Source organism: Tachysurus vachellii, chromosome 16 (genome assembly GCF_030014155.1).
Source record: "Tachysurus vachellii isolate PV-2020 chromosome 16, HZAU_Pvac_v1, whole genome shotgun sequence".
NCBI lineage: Eukaryota > Metazoa > Chordata > Actinopteri > Siluriformes > Bagridae > Tachysurus > Tachysurus vachellii.
In genome coordinates, this window is record NC_083475.1 from 19,366,779 (window position 1) to 19,388,182 (window position 21,404).

The window sequence follows — 21,404 nt, forward strand, 5'->3', positions numbered from 1 at the left end:
CCTTCACTCTCTCTCTCACACACACACCCTTCACTCTCTCTCACACACACCCTTCACACTCTCTCTCACACACACCCTTCACACTCTCTCTCACACACACCCTTCACTCTCTCTCTCACACACACCCTTCACTCTCTCTCTCACACACACACCCTTCACTCTCTCTCACACATGCCTCACACACCCCTCACACACTCACTCTCTCACACACACCCTTCACTCTCTCTCACACATGCCTCACACACCCCTCACACACTCACTCTCTCACACACACCACTAAAAGATCTCCAGGATGAGAATGTCAAGAAGAGGTAGAAAAAGAGCAGAGCTAAAGGAGACTCTGACCTTTTCCTCAGCAACAAACATCCTCCGTTCACCAGCAAATTGACCCTTTCCATCCACTCAGCACCTTCTGACAACTGACAATCTTGAGAAAAAAAAAAATAAATTTCCAGCACGTCAGACAATTCAGCCACATTCCGGTTGTGCACTTTTGAGCTGAGCTTTTTTTCTGTTTCTCGCACTTTAAAAAGGGGTCAGTGACACCCACTTCACCTGACACTCCATGGCCCTGAAGCACAGAGATGTGAGGATGAAAGTCCACACACACACACACACACACACACACACACACACACACACACACACACACACACACACACACACAGCTTTGCTTCAAGGTTAGATGCTGATTGTATTGAGTGATCACGGTCAGCGGTTGAAGCATTATCACCTCATCGGGTTGTTGTTCAATCCTCCTCCGTCTCCTCCGCACTCCCTGAGCACTAACCCTAATGAGGAAGTGCTGTGGATTACAAGCTGCTTCACAATTAATAGGTCTAATCTCACCCTTTGCTCCTGGAGAATGTAGCCAAAGAAATATGAGCGCTTTATTAAGATTCTCTTGCTCTTTTGCTCTACAAAGGAACTGATGCAGTGGTGTGTTTTAGGGCTGACACAGAGAGAGAGAGAGAGAGAGAGAGAGAGAGAGAGAGAGAGAGAGAGAGAGAGCTATAAAGTGGAAAGGTAGAGAGAGACAGACAGCAATAGAGAAGAGAGAGAGAGAGAGAGAGAGAGAGAGAGAGAGAGAGAGAGAGAGAGAGAGAGAGAGAGAGAGAGAGAGAGAGAGAGAGAGAGAGAGCGCTAAAGTGTAATTGTAGAGAGAGACCGACAGCAATAGAGCAGAGAGAGAGAGAGAGAGAGAGAGAGAGAGAGAGAGAGAGCTATAAAGTGGAAAGGTAGAGAGAGACAGACAGCAATAGAGAAGAGAGAGAGAGAGAGAGAGAGAGAGAGAGAGAGAGAGAGAGAGAGAGAGAGAGAGAGAGAGAGAGAGAGCGTTATAGAGTGGAAAGGTAGAGAGAGAGACAGACAGAAATAAATAAAAGAGAGAGTGAGAGAGAGAGAGAGAGAGAGAGAGAGAGAGAGAGAGAGAGAGAGAGAGAGAGAGAGAACTATAGAGTGGAAAGGTAGAGAGAGAGACAGACAGCAATAGAGCAAAGAGAGAGAGAGAGAGAGAGAGAGAGAGAGAGAGAGAGAGAGAGAGAGAGAGAGAGAGAGAGAGCTATAGAGTGGAAAGGTAGAGAGAGAGAGACAGACAGCAATAGAGCAAAGAGAGAGAGAGAGAGAGAGAGAGAGAGAGAGAGAGAGAGAGAGAGAGAGAGAGAGAGAGAGAGAGAGAGAGAGCTATAGAGTGGAAAGGTAGAGAGAGACAGACAGCAATAGAGAAAAGAGAGAGAGAGAGAGAGAGAGAGAAAGAGAGAGAGAGAGCTATAAAGTGGAAAGGTAGAGAGAGAGAGAGAGAGAGAGAGAGAGAGAGAGAGAGAGAGAGAGAGAGAGCGAGAGAGAGAGAGCTATAGAGTGGAAAGGTAGAGAGAGAGACAGACAGCAATAGAGCAAAGAGAGAGAGAGAGAGCGAGAGAGAGAGAGAGAGAGAGAGAGAGAGCGAGAGATGCTCCAAAGTCCCTAAACCACATCTGGTCCAGAGGTTGATCCAGAGGCAAACAGCACACAGCGAACATTTCAGCAAATTCAGCCGTGTGTGTGTGTGTGTGTGTGTGTGTGTGTGTGTGTGTGTGTGTGTGTGTGTGTGTGTGTGTGTTCTAAATATATCTGTCTCAGGAGGGCTCAGAAACTGTTTACAGGCTCCTCCACACATTTCGACTGAAGCTCTGAATATAAACTCATGTCCCTGCAGCTGGAGTCACTTCAACTCTTCATAGAGCAAAAACATAAATAGTTCAGATTTAATACGGAATCAAAAAAGAGAAAAAAATGTAAAATAACTATTATTTATATAAAGAAATGATATATGATTTAATATTATATTACGTACATAAAGATGAGTCAAATTGCATGGTGTGCTGAATTAGATATAAACCAAATATATAATAATAATAATAATAATAATAATAATAATAATAATAATAATAATAATAATAATTAGTATTATTATTATTATTATTATTATTATTATTATGAGAAAAACTGGACATTTTTGGGACACCTATATTAAATAAATTATTTCTTTCCTTTGCAAAAAGAATATGAAGCTTCACATATTTATTTATTTTTTATTTATTACTATTACTTTTTTTTCTATTACGATTTATGCCATGAGTTTAATTTCATTATTTTTCTTTCTTTTTTTTATGCCTGGCTTCTCTTGGATCGAGATTTTTTCCGAACATGCTTACATTTAGACGAGATTATTATTATATATTATTATTATTTCTATTATTATAAATATATCATTTTATTTATTTTTTTTTTTCAAAAAATAAAGAAGTTGTCAGGGTCCCAAAATGAAGTGATCCAGGGTCCTTAGAATTGCCCCAACTCCTACACAAGCTGATTGAGACACAGCCACTGTAACCTCACTAAAACCCCTCAGCAGTACTGTTAAGTCCTTGACCTGATTTGGTCTCTTTTGTGAGAGATTTTCTTTCTTTTCTCTTTCGAATATAACAGAATCTTTGTCAAGGGGTGGGCACGGTGGCTTAGTGGTTAGCACGTTCGCCTCACACCTCCAGGGTTGGGGGTTCGATTCCCGCCTCCACCTTGTGTGTGTGGAGTTTGCATGTTCTCCCCGTGCCTCGGGGGTTTCCTCTGGGTACTCCGGTTTCCTCCCCCGGTCCAAAGACATGCATGGTAGGTTGATTGGCATCTCTGGAAAATTGTCCGTAGTGTGTGATTGCGTGAGTGAATGAGAGTGTGTGTGTGCCCTGCGATGGGTTGGCACTCCGTCCAGGGTGTATCCTGCCTTGATGCCCGATGATACCTGAGGTAGGCACAGGCTCCCCGTGACCCGAGGTAGTTCGGATAAGCGGTAGAAAATGAGTGCGTGAGAGAGAGAATCTTTGTCATGTCACTCGACATTTACCAGTTACGTAACGATCCGGGTCCAGACAGGATCCCGTATCTGCCCCAGTAATAAACAATCCTCATCATGCCTCATCATTTGTGTAAAACTGCTGGTGAATAAAACTACCCTAAATAATGTACATCTTGTGAGCTCAGTAATGAAACGTTCTTCGTTTTCACGCCCCACAATGATGGCTTCATGTCTACGTTTACAGCATGATAAACAAACCCACATGGCTGTCAGAGCTAATATTTACCACATTTATAAACTAACATCCTGCTGGCGATGTTAATGTTAATATTTATTCTTAGCAACTATCTGCTAATCTTCATGTTCGTGCGGCGAACACTTGTGAACGTGACAAGCTGTCCATAAATCCGGATCAATTAAAAGAGAACAGGCTTATAAACTCGTTAATTAACAAACGGACTCTAGTGGATTTTTATTGACAGGTTTCGTTTCAGCCGAGACGATGACATCATGCGTTGTTTTCTCTGCTGAGATCATTAGCAATCAGTGAAATTGGAGCTAAAAGCTTTCGGGGTGAGTTGTGGGTCTGCTCGTACTGTCAGATGTTTGCATGTAAACATATTTGTGAGGTGAAAGTATGGGATTTTTTTTTTATTTATTTACATTAAAAATGTTTTTATTTCAAAAACACAACTAGATGCTAAAAGATAACAATTTCTGTATAAAAATGGTTTTGAAACGTTACTGTATAGAAAGTGATAAAATGGTTTCAAAACTGTTTAATTTTTTTAATGATGACATATGGGACTATAAGCCCAACGTTTCAAAAGTTTTGGCACCCATCTCATTCGCCGCACGGCTTTACAACCAGCACAAAAGGTCAGCACACTTAGACTGATGGCTAGCCCTAAAAAACATAAACGTCTGCTGCTGACTCACGCAGTAGTTGCTTAAACGTTGCTCTTAACGTTGACATTTGGAAGCACCTCATCCAAAGCCTGTCGAGAAAATGGCTCAATATGCGATGTTCTCTCAGAACTGCTTGTTGTATTAACGGTTGACTTCCCAGGTGTTAGGTTGACAAAGGTGCAGCGGAAAAGTCAGAAAGATTTCGTTCTAAATAAAACGGGTCATTACGCACAACAAGGAGCTTCTCTGAGCTGCCAGGAATGCAGCTTTTTTAGGTTTTATGACGATACCTTACCTAGAGGGTCAGATCTTTCATTTTTGCAGCAGTTGTTCATTTGGCACTTAGTGCTTAATATCCAGAAGCAATAAAGAAAAGTTCACACTAGCAACTGTGTATGTGCTACAATTTCTATGACACTCAAGTGAGAGTTTCTTAACTTCTCCTCATCCATACCATTAGCTTGTATAAATCCGTTGGAGCTTTTATAGTTTGATGTTACTTCATTTCCTCAATCATAACACTTTACCACGATGGAAATCGACTTACAAGACATTTAAAATCAGTTTAAAAAAATGAATGAGGGGAGGCATGGTGGCTTAGTGGTTAGCACGTTCGCCTCACACCACCAGGGTTGGGGGTTCGATTCCCACCTCCACCTTGTGTGTGTGGAGTTTGCATGTTCTCCCCGTGCCTCGGGGGTTTCCTCCGGGTACTCCGGTTTCCTCCCCCAGTCCAAAGACATGCATGGTAGGTTGATTGGCATCTCTGGAAAATTGTCCATAGTGTGTGATTGCATGAGTGAATGCGAGTGTGTGTGTGCCCTGTGATGGGTTGGCACTCCATCCAGGGTGTATCCTGCCTTGATGCCCGATGACGCCTGAGATGGTGACCCGAGGTAGTTCGGATAAGCGGTAGAAGATGAGTGAGTGAGTGAGTGAGTGAGTGAGTGAGTGAGAGTAAACGAATGATGTTCTGTCTGTGAGCCTGATCAGAAATGTGTCAGGACTCTGTTGTCTTTCAGCGTGAGACGTGTTTTCCCCCGCTGTTGATAACCTTACGCAGGATTTTATAAACACCTTTAAATTTAGGCTGCTTTTGAACAAACACTTGGAGCGTCTCAGAGAGTAGAAATGGGTTTGATATCAACATTTACTCTGAAGATACAAACATGTGTCTGGAAAAAAATCTGGAACTAATTAATAAACATATCACATATAACAACCTGTCAATCACACTATGAATAAAAAACAAGGTTTGAAAAGAGGTAACAGAGCTCGTTATATGTACTGTAGCTAAGACAGTTAGCTTGCTTCAACAATCTGCTAGAGCTAGCTAGAATGATTCTGATGCTCACTCACTCACTCATTTTCTACCGCTTATCCGAACTACCTCGGGTCACGGGGAGCCTGTGCCTATCTCAGGCGTCATCGGGCATCAAGGCAGGATACACCCTGGACGGAGTGCCAACCCATCGCAGGGCACACACACTCTCATTCACTCACGCAATCACACACAACGGACAATTTTCCAGAGATGCCAATCAACCTACCATGCATGTCTTTGGACCGGGGGAGGAAACCGGAGTACACGGCGGAAACCCCAGAGGCACGGGGAGAATATGCAAACTCCACACACACAAGGCGGAGGCGGGAATCGAACCCACAACCCTGGAGGTGTGAGGCGAATGTGCTAACCACTAAGCCACCGTGACCCCTGATTCTGATGCATGTAACATAAATAAAATAACTTATAATGGCTATACTGGATAGTGCCCTAGTGCTTTAAGTATCACTACACTGAACCTGTATTTAGCGTAATGGGGACCAGTGGATAAGCCACACCCACAAGCAGCAAACGGAGCAAATAGTACTTGCCCAAAAGAGTCAAATTGCAAGTTAAGTGTCATTTGCTAGGGTAAGAGGAAGATGTTTGCTGTAGTTTTGCATGTGAGAACATTTCAGGCACAGGTTCCGTTTTTCATTCATCAACCCAAATAAATAAATAAAGAAAGAAAGAAAGAAAGAAAAATCCACAGAAAAATAGCTGCACATAAAAACAGGTTTCTGCCAAGGCTAGTTTTGTCCATCCCTGCTGCCAAATCCCACAAGTACAAGCTCTTAAGAAAAGGTGCTATAGCTCATATCCCACTCTTTCCCTCCCTTTCGCTCGTTCTCTATTCCCTGTCTTTGCTGCCTTTAATGCTGTTTTCTCCACCACGCCGTGTACAGCAGGCCCTGAGATTCGTCTCGGCCACAGCTTTCAGAGGCCCATGCGGAGGAGAGGGCAGCAGGCCCAAAGCCATCACACCACATCATGCAATTACCCTTGACTAGCTCAGCATGAACACAACACCCTAGAGCTTTCTCTCTCTCTCTCTCTCTCTCTCTCTCTCTCTCTCTCTCTCTTTCTCTGACATCTTTCTTCACACATCACAAGACTAAAGCTGCATGTGGAGAAGTTTTATCTGTAGCGGGTTCTCAAATAAAGCTTACGTTATACACTGTGTAATCGCCTTAACTAGTCAGAATATTAAAACTTTAAATAATAATCTTTAATTCTAATAATCTTCTAAATAAAATGCTAAATAAGGTGCAAAAACTCTCTAAAGCAGAAAGAAGGAACAAAATTTTACCACACAAACCTGGACAAATTGGTTCACGGGGTTCCGTAAAAACAACGGTAAATTCTACCCGTTATTTTTACACTGAACAGTAACCAGAGCCACGCCCCGTTTCGTTTCTAACCAATTAACGCTCTCTTGGTTAAATGCGTATAGCATCGAGCATAGAGCAAAAATCAGCGGCCTCTACCCTTCAGTGAAAATGATTAGCACTTGTTATACACCACTTCAGAAAAAGCAAATGTGTGTCCTATATATAAAAAAAAAAAAAAAAAGCTGATGCATGTTTTAATCAACTACTATAAATTATTCTTATATCTGAGATTCTTAACTGTGGCTCTCCGGAATTCCGGGAATTGTAGAGAAACACGGACGTACAGTAGGACAAATTACACAGCAGCATATCAGTGACAAGGATAATGAAAGAAAGCTGATGCATGTATTAATTAGCTACTATTAGCTATCATTCCCTTAGGAATTTCTGGAATTGCAGGAAAACATGGCAGCAGGACAAATCGCACGGCATCACATCATCTACATACTGGAGAGAAACGCGTCAAACTGACTCAAAACTCCAGGTCCACAAAGCTTTAATTCCATCCCAACACAATGAGGAAGTAATTACGAGAATCAAACCATCGTTCAATTAGATGAAGTCCATGTTTTTTTTTTTTTTATGAGATAAGCGAGATAAGAATCCAAGATAACACGAGATAAGCTCTTACCTTTTTCAGACGGCCACTCTTGGTGCCTACGTAGGCCAGCGAGTGGTTCTTGTAGACGTAGGCAATCACAGAGGTCATTTTGTCATTGGATTCAGTGAACAGCGGAATCCCACGGACCATCTCGGACACCCCGAGCGGCGCATTCATATCCAACCCGCAGAAATTATCGTCGATGCTCAGGAGCTGAATGAGGGAAAAACACAGGCATCACATCAGGAGTTTGGAAATCGTGACTTTATTTATTTTGTTTATTTTACAGTTTGCATCCTTATGAGAAGAAGTGCACCGGGTTGATGCACCCGAGTGTGGAATGGTTACGCTTCGTGCACTGGAAAAGGGGCCCCACTGTAGTCCCACCGGACCAGAAGAAAAATTTCAAGATGGCTGACAACACTCCGGTGGACAGGATTTCTTAGAAATGCCTTAAAACTTCCTTCATATTTTCATGTGTTATGTAATTTTTTAACATTTTAAAAATGAGCGGTGTCAAATTACATACGACCAGTGTTGGGCAGTAACACGTTACAGTAACGCAGTTACTTTTGACAGTAACTAACACTCTAACGTGTTACTTATTAAATAAATTAATCCGTTACCGTTACCATACGGTGTGTTTGTCTGTTACTTTTTAAAATGAACCCATTTAGACTGAAGTGTAACCTACAGCCTGACCTGTTTACAGCAGCGACGCATTGTAGGATTGGTGGATGCCAACCTGTAAACACGAAGACGCCGCACTGTGGGCGTGTTTCCGTTTATTCATGTATGTGCGGCAGTAAAGGTGAGTCAAGGCGAGAGTTTCTCAACGTGGAAATATGCTCATTATTTCACTTTAGTTGAGCATAAAGACAAAAACCTTTTAGTCAAATGTAAGCTGTGTCTTTCTGGTTCAAAGGTCCTACAGGTATTTACTGCGATAAACAGCATCTCCAATCTGGAGGTAGAAACTACATGCCTCGACAAAGCTAGAAGCTAACTCTGTGTCGGTGGGCACACTCGAAGTGACTCAAGCCCCTCAGCCAAACAACAGCGACTAGATTTTAACCGGACTGTTAGCCAGGGACAGATCAACAAACAGTTTTGAGTTTGTATAGACCATAACGCATAAAAGGGCATTAATGTCAACATTAAAGAACGTTCTTTAAAAAATTAACTAGAAAGTTACTTTTAACAGTAACGCGTTACTTTTTGGTGTAAGTAATCAACAAAGTAATCGAGTTACTTTTTGATTGAAGAAACTAGTAACTGTAACTAGTTACTATTTCTTAGTAACTAGCACAACACTGCATATGACGGACCGCATTTCGTAATTCAACTGGGAAGGTCTTCTACTTCCTGTTAGTAAAATACCATTAGTGTTCCGTTTAAGACGATACTACACTGTTGCTCAAATGGTAGTGTGTCTACATTTTGATAAACACCCCACATTAGAAGATTTAAAAGGTTTAAGGTTTAAAAGGATTCATCAATTTATGATTAAATTTTTCAAACAATGCCGTGTGGGGAATCCGAAAAAAAGATGATATACATTCATCACCGTGTTTGCTGTGCATCTTAGAAAGGTATTTTTAAGAAATATCCACATAGGAAGTGTACACATGGCAGGATGTCAAGCGACAGATAAGGAATGGGTGCCGAAGTCAAATCTGGCATCCAGAATGAAATGATTTACTGCTGGTGATAAAGCAGTAATGATTTCATATTGCGCTGGGGTGCAGATTGATTTGGAAACAGCGCCACTGAGGTTTCCATGAGGGGGATAGAAATATGACAGTAAGATTAGTTATGATCGATGACTCGTCAGCCAACGACTGGTTAAAGGACGCTAAACTTTTTTGCAAATGGAGCCGTGTTTATGATCTGAAACGCGCAAGAATTATTCTCTGAAAATTTAATCGGATTTTAATTCATGAAGATGAATCTTTTTTTTCCCCCCTTCACTGGTGTGAACTGTGTGTACAAGTTACTCCATCAATAGAATATGTAACAATCTTGTCATCCCAAGATATTATCTCCAGTAAGTTTTATTTCTGCAGTTCTAAAATTGTATTATTTTTTAAGATCGTATTATTTTGTATCTGAATTTGAATTATTTTTGTTGTTTAAAAATAATCATGAAAGTTAGGATTAGGATTGGGGGAGGAGTTAAAGTTTATACCTATATTTACGAGTTAGCTTGCAAAATAAAATAAAAAAAATTAAAAAAACTTTTTTTTTTTTAAATTTTTTTTTTTTTTAACAAATCGCTTTTGATCTTTTTGTTTTTATTTGTTGTTCATTTTTGTTTTTTTTGTCGGGTTTTGTTTGTTTACTTCCATTTTTATATGTTTTGCTTGTTGTTTGTTTTGTTTTCTGTTTGTTTGTTTTCTGTCAGTTGTAGATCCCATCATAATAATACACAACAATTTATTTTCATAAGAAAATTACAACAAAAAACACACGCAACCGAATCTGCTGCAAATAGCTCATTTTAATCAGATACGTTTGCAAGCTAGCTTGGCTAGATAACACGGTAGCCTTGTGTTTATAGTGTAACCACGGCAACCAGTATCAGACTAAAAGACTAAAAGTGACCGACGTAGAGTGCTTTGAGTAACTCGAGGTGAAAGCGATCGCAGAATAAGGAATTAGAAGCTAATCTTCTATTTTCTCTTAAGCTACTTGGGGAAATGTGAACAATATCCAATAACACTGTCATTTAATCTCAGATACAGTTTTTATCCACGTTAATGTGATCATACTCTCATATTAGCCAGCGCTAACGTCAGTGATACACACGAAGAGGTCTAACACCTAATTAGTGCTGGATTCCACTTCAACTCCACACGCTAGTATTCAGAAGTGACATCGTGCCAAACACAGAGCCTCTGCGATGCCAGGTTGTGACAGGACGCAAGCCGGGGCCTGTCATAAATCGCAAAATACAGCTCTTTTGTGTTTCAGCCAAAACTCCTAGGCGCACGCTAAAAACCCGATTACGATGCATGTTGTGTTTATCTTTTAATCGTGACAAAGCGCAATTACAAAATGTCTGAGTGAGAGAGGAGAAGAGAAGAGAAGAGAACAGAACAGAAGAGAACAGAAGAGAATTAAAGAGGAGAGGAGAGAAGAGAAGGAAATAGAAGAGAAGAGAAGAGAAGAGAAGAGAAGAGAAGAGAAGAGAAGAGAAGAGAACTAAAGAGGAGAGGAGAGAAGAGAAGAAGAGAGGAGAGGAGAGAAGAGAAGGAAATAGAAGAGAAGAAAAGAGAAGAGAACTAAAGAGAAGAGAAAAGAAGAGAACTAAAGAGGAGAGGAGAGAAGAGAAGAAAAGAGGAGAGAAGAGAAGGAAATAGAAGAGAAGAGAAGAAAAGAGAAGAGAACTAAAGAGAAGAGAAAAGAAGAGAACTAAAGAGGAGAGGAGAGAAGAGAAGAAAAGAGGAGAGAAGAGAAGGAAATAGAAGAGAAGAGAATTAAAGAGGAGAGGAGAGAAGAGAAGGAAATAGAAGAGAAGAGAAGAGAAGAGAAGAGAAGAGAAGAGAAGAGAAGAGAAGAGAAGAGAAGAGAAGAGAACTAAAGAGGAGAGGAGAGAAGAGAAGAAGAGAGGAGAGGAGAGAAGAGAAGGAAATAGAAGAGAAGAGAAGAAAAGAGAAGAGAACTAAAGAGAAGAGAAAAGAAGAGAACTAAAGAGGAGAGGAGAGAAGAGAAGAAAAGAGGAGAGAAGAGAAGGAAATAGAAGAGAAGAGAAGAGAAGAGAAGAGAAGAGAAGAGAAGAGAAGAGGAGAGAAGAGAAGGAAATAGAAGAGAAGAGAAGAGAAGAGAAGAGAAGAGAAGAGAAGAGAAGAGAAGAGAAGAGAAGAGAAGAGAAGAGGAGAGGAGAGAAGAGAAGAAAAGAGGAGAGGAGAAAAGAGAAGAAAATAGAAGAGGAGAGAAGAGAAGAGGAGAGGAGAGAAGAGAACTAAAGAGGAGAGGAGAGGAGAGAAGAGGAGAGAAGAGAAGAGAAGAGAAGAGAAGAGAAGAGAAGAGAAGAGAAGAGAAGAGAAGAGAAGAATGCTCCAGGACCATGGAAGTGATCCAGGTCAAAACAGACCTTTTTCAGGCCAATCTCAGAGGATGGTTTCCTCCGACAGCAAAGTTAGCAGTAAGTGTGAGGAGGCTCGGTCCTGGCCGTGGAACTATTTGTCAAACCCGAGGCTTTTCATTAAGCAAATGGAGCATCTGAACACAACTCACTGCTTCTGAGTAATCAATATGTAATATAGATAGATAGATAGATAGATAGATAGATAGATAGATAGATAGATAGATAGATAGATAGAAAATGAAGGAGAAATATTCACCGCTTCCTATCAGTGTGATTCTATATATGTGTGTGTCTTTTCTCTGCAGATTTCTCTGACCTTTAGAAATGTTCTGCTGTCAGCTGAACCCCCGCACATCCACAGCCCTGCCAGACCAGACTAATGGAGCTCATTTAAAGCATCCGGATCTCACTATCTCACCTTGCTCCGGCGAGATAAAACACCCAGCGTGTGCCGCTTTAGTCGCTCCCAGCTCTACACGATGAATCACCAAAGAACCAGCGCGATTTAATAAAAGCCTCCCTTCACCTCCATCTGACGCTACATCCTGGAATCCTGCTTATATCAGGAGAAATGAAACCAAGTGCAAAACTTAATACAAATTCAAGGCTTACGGACTTAGAAGTCTCATCAGCAGGGAGATCAAGGGTCAACCAGCGTGCGGGAGAGGAAATGAGAAGAGTCGCTTTCACATCAAAGCTTTCAAGAAAAAAACCTTAGATGGACCAAATAAAACTCCCCCCAAAGCACCCAGATCTCACAGAGTATTATTAGCTGCCTCTTTCAAACCTTTTACCAGTACACCAGTGTTTGGAAATGGACTCGTGGGACATTTCTGATCAGTATAAAGAAATTGTTCTACGCTTTGTTTTTCTGTCTTTTGGATAACTTTTCACAGAATTTTTAATGTTTGAAGATAACTAATGAACAAAAACGAATGTACTGTATGACGCTGTATAGCAGGGATGTCCAACCAGTCAGAGACCAAGAGCTACATTTTTTACCGTGTTACCGCAAGGAGCCACATCGTACACATGGGCACACATGAACATCACGTTTTTTTTTCCCCTGCCATTCTGAGAGCGAACTTGACACAAATTGTTTTACTGATCTTTCTCCTACTGGGAAACTTTGAGGTATTTTCATCCCACTCACATTCGCGTTTGACGAAAATACCGTATTCAAGCGAAGCGAACACGCATATTAAAAAGACACAAATACAAACTTCGATATGAATGTAAGAGCCGCATGAAACCGGGCAAAGAGCCGCACGGGGCCCCTGATGTAAAGCTACTTCTCCATAATTCATCCATACCATTGGCTTGAATGAGTCAATTGGAGCGTTTGTGGTTCCACGTTTCTTCAGTTCACCAGTTACAACTTATGAGACATATTTAATTAATAGAAACAAATGATGGGGGACACGGTGGCTTAGTGATTAGCACGTTCGCCTCACACCTCCAGGGTTGGGGGTTCGATTCCCGCCTCCACCTTGTGTGTGTGGAGTTTCCATGTTCTCCCCGTGCCTCTGGGGTTTCCTCCGGGTACTCCGGTTTCCTCCCCCCGGTCCAAAATTGTCCGTAGTGTGTGATTGTGTGAGTGAATGAGAGTGTGTGTGTGTGCCCTGTGATGGGTTGGCACTCCGTCCAGGGTGTATCCTGCCTTGATGACAGGCTCCCCGTGACCCGAGGTAGTTCGGATAAGCGGTAGAAAATGAATGAATGAATGAATGAAATGATTGATGTTCTGGCTGTGAGTCTGATCTAAAATGAAACAAAGACATTTAATGATCAATGTGGACTTCATGGAACTCCATTTTTTGGCCTTCACCAGCATCTGGCTCGGCTTAAACTTAAAAAATCTTCAATCTTTTTTTTTGCTCCTGACAGTTATAAAGCAGTCTCATCACCCGGTGAGAGAGAGAGGGGTTACAGGTCAACCAGGCTGTCTGAGAAAGGAAATGAGAGAAATCTCACAAAGTCTCACAGTTCAGTCGAAGCGAATGTCACCGTATCTGCATTTTCAAGTGAAATGTAGCTCAGATATCACTAATGTTTAAAGTAATGTACCAAATGTACTGAACTCTCAGATCAAAGTGGAAAAAAAAATAGATGACGATTAGGAAACTGACCTAAAGCATCGAGATCTAAAATATTATTAATAATATTATTATTTTGCTTCTTTTAATTTAATGAAAGCTCCACGGGATCCGAAACGACATCCCAGCATCTCGCTAAGCTTGAACTTAATCTTTAATCCTGACAGTCTCATCACCTGAAGAAATGCAGGAGGCATTTGGGTGGTGAGTTGGGGCTTTGAGGGGGGGATTTGAGGGGGGATGTAGTTTGAGGGGGGATTTGAAAGGTCTTAGGTCAAGCAACCTATCTGAGAGGAAATGAGAAAAAAGCCTAGGAGTGAGTAAGGGAATGTGTGTTAGAATGATCGGACAACACGCGAGGCATTATTTTTGACTGTTCGCTCCTGGTCTGACAGAGACTAATGTCTTTTGGCACCATGGCCACACTAGCAGCAGGCCCACTCTTGTAACAGGGCACATATGCCTCGGCATGGGTGTGGATCCTGGCGCCGATGCGATATTTCCCAGCTACAGCAGATGCCGTGTCGATCGCGCCGTACGTGTAGTGATTTAATCAAACACACTTTCTTTCTGTCAAACCACATGCACACTTTCATTCCCTTGCCACGGAAGAAAAAACGGAGCCCCTTTTTACCGTGCACACAGAAAACGACGTTCCCTGTTATATCCTAGCTCCGTGTGTCACTCCGAAGGCGGTCCTCTAAATTCGGCAGCGTGCTTATTTTATCATTTTCTCAATCCGTCACTCCGTTTTCCTCCCACCGTTTATGCGCTCTCCCTTCAGTAGGAGAACCCGCTGCTGCGCTGCAGCCAATTCCATGCTGCGCGTCTAAAGGTGTAAAAATACGGAGGCGGATAAAGAAGGAGGAGGCCTGAGAGCGACGAGTGAGCCTAAAAGCCTGCAGATCAGAGTGCGGCGGAGTACTTTTTATTATCTGAACTGCTTCCAGAAAGAGACAAAAAGACAGAGAGAGAGAGAAAGAGAGAGAGAGAGAGAGAGAGCAGAATTAGGTCACTTGGACCAGGCTTCCTGCTGTAGGACAATGGAGTCTCAGTTTCTTTCTCTCTCTCTCGGTCCCTGGTGCCTTGTTGGCCTGGTACACAGAACGGCGTCGGAAATCAGATGCACTTTATTTAGGGACGATGCAGCTTTGGATCCAGAGTACAGTGTGACAGGACGAACGCGTGTTGTCTTTCTGTGGTGTAGGACAGTTCCCCCAAAAAAATGATTCCATAGGAGAGTTGTCCTAGCGGTTTTCCGATCAAATTCCAACTGAGTGGAGCAGAAGTCAGATTTACATTTCACGTGTATGGCATTTGTCAGATTTCATTTATCTCATTTATACAACCGAGGTCAAGGTTTAAGGGCCTTGCTCAAGGGCCCAGCCTAAAGAGCCCAATGGGAATTCTGACGTAAATCTGTTTAGAATAAATTCCAGGGCGGTTCTGGCATCATTAGGAAATGTTTCCAGAAAACACGCTTTAGTTTATTTATAACGATTCTGTGTCATTTTTAATTTCTCTTTAGGGATTACTCTCAGGTCTCGCGAAAGTTCTTGAGGTAAGATTTGACTTTTTTCCCTATTCAAGATTACCCGAAGTTCTGTGGTTGCATCAGTAGTAATAGTAATAGTAGTAATAGTAGGAATAGTAGTAATAGTAGTAAAAGTTAGTAGTAAACATTTCTGTAAAACCTTTTATAAACTGTGAATTTTGTATGATTCTGTATAATTAGTCATTTCAGTTCACATGTATTAAGCCTTTGGGTTGTAGATCAGAAGGTTTAGGTTCTAAATTTATCTGTATAGTGCTTTCAACAACTGACGTCGTCTCAAAGCAGCTTTACAGAAGTAAAGAAACAGAATAAAAATTTGTATGTTTAAAATGTTATTATTTATCTCTAATATTTCTGCCTAACGATCAAGCCTGAGATGACGGTGTTGAGTAAAACTTCCCTGAGATGATATGATGGAGAAACCTTGAGAGGAACCAGACTCAGAAGTGAACCTCATCCTCATTGTGGTGACACTGGACAGGAAATAATGTCAATGTAAATAATGTCATTTCTACATCAGTTTATAGTCGAGTGGAACTGTGGAACTAAGAGCTCCCGAGGAACATTTCTGATATCATTACATTCATTCATTCACTCATTTTCTACCGCTTATCCGAACTACCTCGGGTCACGGGGAGCCTGTGCCTATCTCAGGCGTCATCGGGCATCAAGGCAGGATACACCCTGGACGGAGTGCCAACCCATCACAGGGCACACACACACCGGAGTACCCGGAGGAAACCTCCCGAGGCACGGGGAGAACATGCGAACTCCACACACACAAGGCGGAGGCGGGAATCGAACCCCCAACCCTGGAGGTGTGAGGCGAACGTGCTAACCACTAAGCCACCGTGCCACCTTGATATCATTACAAACTTAACACTAATTCCTTCATGCCGAAAAATTCTTCCTGCTGAAGGAATCGCAGGTTTCAAGCTCAAGCTTCGTCTGATGTTGGCCTTTAACCCTTTCTGCTCCAGGGGCATATGTATGTTGTTACTACGGAAAAGCTGAATATAAAGCCGTTGTCGGATTTGAGAAATCGACAGCTACAGAAGTGTTACTTAAAAACAAATAGACAAACAAATCAAATATGTTAACGGTGATGTCTTTATCCAGAATGATATACAGGAGCGCTTCAAACTCTCTAGGTTCACTAGACTACAGATTCAATATAGGATCAGTCTAAGATCTGTGTTCGGGAGGTAATATAGAAAAAAAAATCACTTCCGTTAGTTTTGAAGGGTTAGTATACTGTAGGTACTTCAGGAAGAAGCAGGTCATTAGAAGTCCTTTGAAGGCAGCCAGTGATTCAGCTGGTCGTACGTCTTGGGTGCAACCTTGGGCAGATCCGAGGCAGCGGATCGCTACGACGTCTAGACCAGGCTCTCAGAAACCCGCTCCCAACAATCGTATAATTACCCCCTTTGAAATCTGCTCCCTTTTTCATGCTCAAGTAATATCTCACGCAGAGCCTGTTGTTAGCAACAAAGACATCGCTTCCCACAAGTCTCATCTGCGTGTTTGACGTAATTATATCAACACTCAATTACCGAGCCACACAAGCCCTCGTGAGCCTCAAGAAGAGCTGAATGCGTCAATGATTGCTTCTCAGACATCATAAATAAATAAATAAATAAATAATTGAATGAATAAATAAATAGCCCACATAAATAGCCAGAGAGGGTCCGGACGGCAGACGGATGAAGGGATGAAGAGATGAAGGGATGAAAGGATTGCGTCTTTTATTCGTCTCAGTCTACATCTGCAGTCTGTTCCGCTCGCTGATCTGTACTGAGCTCCAGCGGGATGGAGCGATTGATAGAGTGCAGGATAGAGACAGGATCTTCATACTGACGAGGGCATCTGCTGTTTGAGCGAGACAAACCCTAACTACGCTACACTCACAAACCGCACCGGAATATAACATTCCCAGGAATACGGTCCTGTCTTTCCTCTGGAATGTGCCTTCTATGGAATTTTTGGTTGCTACGGTGATATAATGATTCGAATATATCAGCACATATCCTGAGGAATTGTGTCACAACATGTGTTTTGTGAATTGTGTTTTTTCTGATAAAATATGGAGACATCTTTTCTTATTGTTCGTTTATTGCTATTATTATAATATTTAAAAATGTTATTATATATTTAAGTTTTCAAATTTTTTTTTTCTTAAACATTTCTTTAAAATAATTTCAAACATAGGAAGCAGATGATAATAATGTTAAAATGTTGTACTTAAACCTTTTGGTCCAGTGAACACTTGTGGTGAATTTATTTATTTATTTGTTTATTTATTTGTGTATTTCAGTGTCTAATATTTGTTTTATTTTTATTTATTTATTTATTTAGTTAGTTTATTTATTTATTTGTTTGTTTGTGTTTAATTAATTGATTAATTTTCCCAACAGCACATGGCTGAGCATGTTTTAAACAGCACAAAAGTATATTTTTGCTGGGAAATTGTTCATTGAAAAAAATTGTAAAAACTTGTTAAACCTGAAAATTTTAAATGTTTGGTGTCGCCCCTTTTTCTGGTTAAATTTCTTTTTACACAGGTTTACTATATTGTCTCATGTTCAACATTTAACCATGTGTCTATTTTTATTAAATACATTCTCACTCACTCATCTTCTACCGCTTATCCGAACTACCTCGGGTCACGGGGAGCCTGTGACTATCTCAGGCGTCATTGGGCATCAAGGCAGGATACACCCTGGACGAAGTGCCAACCCATCACAGGGCACACACACACACTCTCATTCACTCACACAATCACACACTACGGACAATTTTCCAGAGATGCCAATCAACCTACCATGCATATCTTTGGACCCGGGGAGGAAACCGGAGTACCCGGAGGAAACCCCCGAGGCACGGGGAGAACATGCAAACTCCACACACACAAGGTGGAGGCGGGAATCGAACCCCCAACCCTGGAGGTGTGAGACAAACGTGCCAACCACTAAACCACCGTGACCCCCCATTTTTATTAAATAGAAAATACCTATTTATTTATATATATATATATTTATTTATTTATTTAACTTTTCAGACTTTAAAAGATGAATGATACATTTTTATTTATTTGTTTGTTTGTTTTACTTTTCAGACATTGAAAGGTGAATAATTACATATATATATATATATATTTTTTTTTTACTTTAATTATTATTTTACTGCTGCAAACATTATATGTATAGTTGGGAAATCCACAGACCTGTATCTCGTGATACACATTGTGTCTCGTAGACATCCCGCCGTTGAGAATCATGCTACAACATTTCACTCACATCGCCCACCTCTAGTTGTTACTCTTCCTGTCAATCTCACGCTCTTACTACACACTGCACCAATGGTGTTACAGAACATTAAAATTCCTCCCAGTTCCTTTCCATCTGTGTCATTTCTTTCCTTTCTGCCATCTCCTGCCCTGCTGCCTTCAAGAAAAAGAGCTATCTCCAGTCGAGCCCCAAAGGCAGGACTTCTGAGGCCCCTGGATGAAACAGAACGAGGACTAACACATGCCTGAGAGCCTGAAGAGGACCGAGGGATGAGTCATGAGTCACAGCCTGCCTCATGACATTTCCCTGTGAGCTCCTTGAGGAAGAAAGGAGAAGCTCTTCTCGGGGTAGACATATATCTCGTCGTAGCACATGTTGTGTCAAGGCTGAATTAGCATTGCTAGATATGACACTGGCCTTTACTGTGCAGCACCATCAGGGGATTAGAAATTGGACAGAATGGACAAGGAGAAGATTAAAGTGTATGGAGATGAGTCCAGTGATCCAGACGTACAGCATCATCAAGCTCCAGAAGTCCTAACTCTTACTACTATAGGGGGACAAGAGGAGACAAGAAGACTCACTCTAGCATCTAGCATATGACTTCTCTTTCTCTCTCTCTCTCTCTCTCTCTCTCTCTCTGTCACCAGTGTAATATCTCTCGATCTGTATCTCTGTTTGTTTCACTATCTGTCCCTCTATTTCTGTATTCATTTCTCTCTTACTCTGTCCATCTCTCTTGTAATCTCTCTCTGTCCTTTTCTCTCTCTCTCCTTTTTACTTTCACTGTCTGTCTATCTCTCTGTCTCTCTATCATTCTCACTATCTCTGTCTGTCTGTCTGTCTGTCTGTCTGTCTCTCTCTTACTCTGTCTCTCTGGCATTCTCACAATCTCTGTCTGTCTCACTCTCTGTCTCTCTCATTCTGTTTGTCTCTCTCTCTCTTACTCTGTCTGTCTCTCTTGCCCCTTTTCCATCGAGGCTTTTTGAGTGCAGGTTCGGAGCCTAATTTAGAACCAGTTCTTTCTTTTTCGACAGCCAAAGCACCGGCTCTGAACCAGGAAAAACGTTGCTGGTCTAGACTTAAGAACCGCTTGCGTCAGGGGCTGTGGGCGGGGCTGTGGGCGGGGCTACTGTTAGTGCATTTGATAATGTAGCTTAAGTATACTAATGTTTAATACTTTTTTACTTTAAGCACACATTATAGTAAGTAGCTACATGCTAAGGCTACCTTTTTTCTGTGTTAATGATAAAATGTTAAGTACTTTCTCGATTACAACCTCCGTTTATACAGATTACATGGAGCTGCACGTACACGTTGGATTCGCTACGTTTGGATGCTAATGTAGGTTCACAAAGCCATGAGCATTAACAGTAAAGCAACATCCACCATTGTTGATGTTGTGTTTGTGTTTGTCGCTGCTGCGCTAACGTTGCTGTGTAACGTGACACGTATACAGTGACGTCAGACTCGGCTCTGTGACGGCTCTCTATCCGATGGAAAGGCAAACCGGTTCTTAGAAGGTCGCCAGTGGAATCAACTTTGAACCAGTACCAGTGTTAGCTCTGAACCAGCACCTGGTTCTTTTTGGTGGAAAAGGGGTATTTGTCATCCTCATGATCTCTGTCTGTCTTTCTCTTACTCTGTCTGTCTCTCTGTCATCCTCATGATCTCTGTCTCTCTCTCTTACTCCGTCTGTCTCTTTCTCTGTCATTTCCAGTCTCTCTGCCTGTCTCTTTCTTACATTGTCCATATGTCTGTCTTTCTCTCTCTACCTGTTTTTCTCTTTCTTATGTTTAATTTTACAGAACGTGTTTATTTTTCCCTTCACATGCAGCAGTATGATAATCACCCGTGTCATGAGCCTTCACGTGTATGGTGATTGAACCTGCTCGTCAGAGGCGTAACAAGGCTCCGGGTCGCTGGTGTTTACTGTATGTGGCGTGAATGCACACACAATCAAATTAGAGCTAATTACACTTTAATGTTTCCAGAGAACAAGGGAAATAAAGATGTCTGAAAATGAAAGCCAACAGGGAGAACACACAATACCCAGAGGAGCACATTAGCTTTTCACAGAGTCATGTAAAGTGACTGTTGACTGAATGATGATAAGCACACAATGAATTTCAAGATGATTTATGACCTTCGCTTCATAATTACACACAGCCACATAAGTAATGAGCTCAATAAATCTGACCAAAAAAAAAAAAAAAGCGCTTCTGCTGCACCAGAGATGGAAGTGGGCGGAGCTTCAGATGAAAAGTCAATCCGCGTTAAACAAGCGTAAATTATTTTAATTCTTTCAGTCATGTCAAGACTTGGAAAGCCATGGATTTGGATTTATGAATTATGTATCTTCGCGAAGAGCCGTCTCCATGGCGATCAAAGATGCCTGATTTCGCCTTACAGGATAACGTTACACAGAGAACGTTGGAAGAACGTTTGGTCAACATTAGAAATATATTGAAATTAATGTGCTTCGAAATTGTTACATTCGTATCACAAGTTACCCAGATACCCAGATAACAAGGCAAAAAATTAAACGTAAAGTTTAATTGTGTAAACGTCCCAAAAATAACGTTTCCGCGACGTTTAAAACACTTCGCCTCGGATTAACTATCGAGGCCCAATGTTATTCAAAATGAACCAAAAAAAAAAAAATCAAATAAGAGCATCACGTTGTGCAAAAAGACATACATTAGCTAGAACAGTAAGAAGTCCTTCTGCGGGATTAGATGATCTGTGGTTTGTCGGAGGATGACGGACAAGGACTTTGTAAAAAAAAATAATAAAATAAAATGAAAAAAGAATTTTCTA

General features: G+C 41.4%; 1 protein-coding gene across 1 annotated transcript in view; it reads right to left on the minus strand.

Moving 5' to 3' along the window:
- Positions 1-21,404, minus strand: part of plxna4 (plexin A4) — a 328,266-nt gene that overhangs the window by 267,524 nt on the left and 39,338 nt on the right. The window contains exon 3 of the mRNA XM_060890039.1: positions 7,587-7,769. Coding sequence (XP_060746022.1) covers positions 7,587-7,769 — 183 coding nt within the window. The remainder of the gene's footprint in view (positions 1-7,586; positions 7,770-21,404) is intronic.